This window comes from Marmota monax, unplaced genomic scaffold (assembly GCF_021218885.2).
Source record: "Marmota monax isolate L192 unplaced genomic scaffold, Marmota_monax_Labrador192_F-V1.1 WCK01_AAM20220418_F8-fsc00030, whole genome shotgun sequence".
Classification (NCBI taxonomy): domain Eukaryota; kingdom Metazoa; phylum Chordata; class Mammalia; order Rodentia; family Sciuridae; genus Marmota; species Marmota monax.
In genome coordinates, this window is record NW_026691988.1 from 4,135,465 (window position 1) to 4,139,998 (window position 4,534).

Sequence of the window (4,534 nt, forward strand, 5' to 3'; positions counted from 1 at the left end):
GTAACTAGAAATACCTTTTGCATTTTGAACAAGGGAAGTTTTTCCTTTGGTTTGTGCTGTGGTCACTATTTGTAGAACTAGTCTTTATTTTCAGGTGTATTTTTGTCTCTCAGAATGACTACAACATTGCTAATTACCCTGGGACAGTTAGTCTGTCTCCAATTTTTTTTTTTTTTTTGCCCCCCTCCTCCCTGGAATCCACAGCTAGTCTTATCTGAAAAAAGAATTGGACTCCTGGTTGCCTTTGAAGCATTTCTTCAGTTTGCATTCACTTTGGTTCCTCTTTCAGTAGAGGCCTGGGTAGATCCAATACAGTTTTTATGTTAGGGTTCTTGAATAATTTCATTTTATCTCTTATAAACCACTTGGTAATGTAGGATACATTGATCTGGTCAAAGACTTGGGCAAATGAAGAAATTGCTCTTAAATGAAGACAAATTTTAACTAATGTTAATGAATGAAGACTGATTTTTCCTCTTTTACATTTATGCCATCATTTGTAATCGGTTACCAGGGCAGCTGGAAACATAATTATGCAAGATGACTTATTAAATGTCTCCATTTTATTGTATATTTTGTAGTGTATTTTAAAGATTTAAGAGTAAGATATTAAAATTCAGAAGTAAACCCACAGTAGAGCATACAATTTAGGAAAATATCTTAGTATTTCCATATGCAAGGCAAGCTAGTTTATGATATGGAATTATTCCACAATAATCAGAGACACACTAAATGTAAAAAGGACCAGTTATAATACCACAAGGATTAGAGGAGACTAAAGTCATCCATAAAGAATTGAATTTAAACTGTTCATGATGTACTGTGGAAATAAAAAACAAACAAAAAAAGCCTGTGTCCTCAATATGATGTGTGTAACTGCGAGCCTGTGAAACCTGACTGAGTCTGAAGTATTTTTATTCACAATTCTATTGATTAACCAATTTATTACTATATGTGATAAAAGGTATTTAGAAAATTTTTGGATAATTTTGTTATCTTAAGATAAACCAAAATTGCCCATTTATACTCAAGAAAATTCAGAACCATTTCCAAGAGTAAACCAAGAGCCAAGTCCTTTGTAGAAAAAATATATACTTTATTTTTAACTGGAAAGGTGCAAACATGTAACTTTTGGTCACACTCTCAACAAATAAACTGTCCAAAAAACAGTCATAGTCAAAATAGAAACAAATGCTTCTAGGTGGAAAACTGACCTATAGAATTATATAGAGCCAGTCATTTTCCAATAAAGGCCATTGGTCACTGAAAGTGAGGCTACCACATTTCCTGTCTAGAAACCAGATTTCCAAGGACATTGCTACCTCACCTTCAGCAAACCATCTGTTTTGATGGACTGCCACTCTAACTGATTACAATTTCCACTTGAATATTCATTTCAGGCTTTGAATTATCAGATAAGCTTCACGTCCTACCTATGGTGTTCAGAACTTGAGACTAACATTTGAAATATCAAAGCATTAAAACAAAAACAAAAAGGCACGAACAACTTTAAATTAACTTAGATAACTGTACAAATATATATATATATAATATATATATCCACAATATTTACAGTATCAATAAAAAAATCTGGCTTGTTACAGGCAAATTAACTTGCCCCAAGCTGTCCAGTCTAATAGACAGTTTTCTGATTCCTAAACACTGTCATTTGAATCAGAATGTCGGGGCTGAATCTGCTGTTCTGACTTAAAGAACAACTTGACTCAGCCTCACAATGGCTGGAGAATGCAGATCCTAGCTGTTGCTGGAGCTACAGGCAGATCAGCAAGTATGCTAAAATTTTCCTTCTCAATTACACTCCAAGTTGCAGGCACATTACAACTTTAAGATGCAATCTGATGGTACTAGGCTTCCTACTGGTGTCTCCACTTCTCCTGAAGCCACCCTTTAGTGTACATTCAGGCACTGTGTGCTACTGCAGTCCTACTGTCAAGTCTTAACTTTCTTCAAACCAGTGTCTGGGGTTGAGAGACTATTTGTATGACATGGCACAATATTTTGAATTTGGTGGGAATTTTTCTCCCCCACTTAGTAAAACAGATTTAAATTAACTTGTGCTACTGAAATCATTTTACATAAAAATGAGATGTGAATCAGTTCAAGTTACAGTCGAATGAGTTCATGTCTCTCACTCTCTGGCTTTATGCCATGTCTCCATACATCTTCCTGTAGTATAGTGACTCAAAGATGTCATTGTCTCCAGGGCAGTTGTAATGGCAGGCACAGGTCTTGATGAACATCATGCTCTTCTTCATGATCTCACCATCAGGACACTTGAACTCCACAGGCAGGGTGGTGGTTCTGTGAGGGGTGCAGCATCGACCATCTGTGCACACACCACAGAATTTGGCCCTGTATGTCTTCACACTGGTGCAGCCAGAAAGCTCAAACTTGACAGGCTTGGAGATTTTGGGGGTACGGATGCACTTTTTGCCCTTCTATGGAAGACAAGGAAGAGAAGAAACATCATTACTACAGGAAGAGTGGCTTTCCTCAACCCTGTGTTCTAGCCTTAAGTTGTCTGAACTTGTGTTTATATTTGAGGACAGAAACTTTGAGTTCCATTTGCCAGTTTTCCAAAAATAGTCATGGAGTCTTTTGGAATGTCTTGAATTAACTAACACTGGGGAGGATTTTGTAGTGGAAAACTGGTGGCTCCTATTACTCAATCTCTTATTCCAGCCAAACAGCTCCATGGTTAGATATTTTTGGAGATAACAGATCTATAATAACAAGGGTGGCAAGAGACCTAACTTTGGTCCCATTCACTGTCATTCCATGAAAATGAGCTAACAGGAACAGAAAACAAACCTTGATGTTCTCTTCTAGGTCAGCTTCACAAGGCCTGACCATGCAGAGGCGACTCTGCTTCTCTAGCCTGCAGAAGGCGTTGTCATTGGTAACCCGGGTGGAGATGCCCATCCCACAGGTCTTGGAACAGGCGCTCCACTCTGTGGTCTGGACCAGGCAGTTGGCTCGCATCATAGTTGGGTCTGGGCCAAAGGTGTCTTCCAGACGGTAGGCTGTGAAAGTAGAGCACACAAACACAAGGTAAAATGCCCGGATAAGACAATTTCCCCCTTTTCTTGGCATTGTCAGCACTCAGCCCTGGAGGAGAATGACAACACTGACTTAGAGGAAGATTCAACTCACCAGCCAAGGCAGGGCCAACCACGGTGTGGTCCTTGGGCTCATCACACACCCATTCCTCACAGCACTTCCCAGGCAGCTTGACCCTTCTCGGGAAGGGGCAGTCAGGGCTGGGCAGGCGAACATCCATACTGCACAGGGGCACGCAGCCCACCGCTCCATCTAGGCAAGTGCACTGGTACTTGCAGCTGCTCTGGAAGGACTCTCCACTCCTGTACACAGTCCCGCCGAAGACGCATGGGGCACCATCTTTGGCTGCAGAGAGCCAGGGGGAAAAAGCAATGGAGGTGAGAGGTCAGGCTTCAGCTCCAGGTGCTCTAACAGTAAGCCCATCAGGGCTGCAGAAAAGACTGGGTTGGAGCGGTTTCTTTTTCCAGTAGGCGGGTGGGAGTTAAGGAAAGTCCACTATCCGCGGTCGAGGAAAGGGGCGGGGGCTGCGGATCTTACCGGTGCACACGCCAATCTTGCGGTTGGCTGGGGAACCAAAGTCACAGAAGAGGCCCTTGTGCGGGTCGCAGGGGTCGCGTTCGGTGCACAGTTCGCCCAGCTGCTTAGCGCAGACGCGGCAGCAGCCGCAGCCGTCCAGCACAAGGCTCACGCCGGCCGGGCAGCGAGGCGCCGGCGCTGTCCCGCATTGGCACTGCCCACCGCAGTCCTGGCCGGTGGCCGGCTGCAGGGAGAAAGGGGCGGTCAGCCGGTGCTTTCTCGCTCGCTGGGTGCGCACGCCCTCGGCGCCGTGGGGCCGGCCCTCCTCCCTCCATCCTTCCCTACCCAGCCGTCCGACGCCCTCCCCAGCAGCCGCGGCAGGGACTCCCGGTGCTTACCCGGCTGCACAGGGCGAGGAGGAGCACGAAGGCGAAGCGGACCGGTCCCACAGCGGCGGCCATGGTCAGGGCGCTGCGATCGGAGCGGGCGGCAGGACGCTATGCGAGGCGACGGCGAGGGGCGCGGTGGGCCGGAGCCGGGAGCGAGCTCGGAGCGCAGGTGGGTGCCTGGACGCGCCGGCTGTGGTCTCTGGAGCTGTCGGCCGGGGTGGCTGCCGTCGGGTTGGAGGCGGTGGGTCTCCTGAGGTTGGAGTTGCACTGGCTGCCTCCTCTCAGTGGGGAAGAGTTGTTGTGTGAGATTGGGGCGGGCGGCCCGAGGCTTTTATACGCTCAGGACGGCCCGGCTCGCCAATGAGCTGAATGGAGTCCTACACAAACAGGGACATTCCTCGCATTCCTCCCCACCTTCCTGCCTCATCAACTCACACCGGATTGATCCTGACCCCTTGACACTCAGCATTCCTCCGTCTGAAAAAGCTGGCACACTTCAGCTCACCAGAAAAAAAAAAAAAAAAAGTATTTCCAGCCCCAAATAGGAT

General features: G+C 46.1%; 1 protein-coding gene across 1 annotated transcript; it reads right to left on the minus strand.

Moving 5' to 3' along the window:
* Nucleotides 1-1,075: 1,075 nt before the first annotated feature.
* Ccn2 (cellular communication network factor 2) lies at nt 1,076-4,299 on the minus strand. Its single transcript, XM_046448500.2, has 5 exons — nt 3,996-4,299; nt 3,619-3,841; nt 3,175-3,426; nt 2,833-3,044; nt 1,076-2,459 (listed from the first exon to the last, which is right to left on the minus strand). The coding sequence occupies exons 1-5, from the start codon at nt 4,056-4,058 to the stop codon at nt 2,163-2,165; spliced, it is 1,047 nt and encodes a 348-aa protein (XP_046304456.1). The 5' UTR covers nt 4,059-4,299; the 3' UTR covers nt 1,076-2,162.
* Nucleotides 4,300-4,534: the final 235 nt, after the last annotated feature.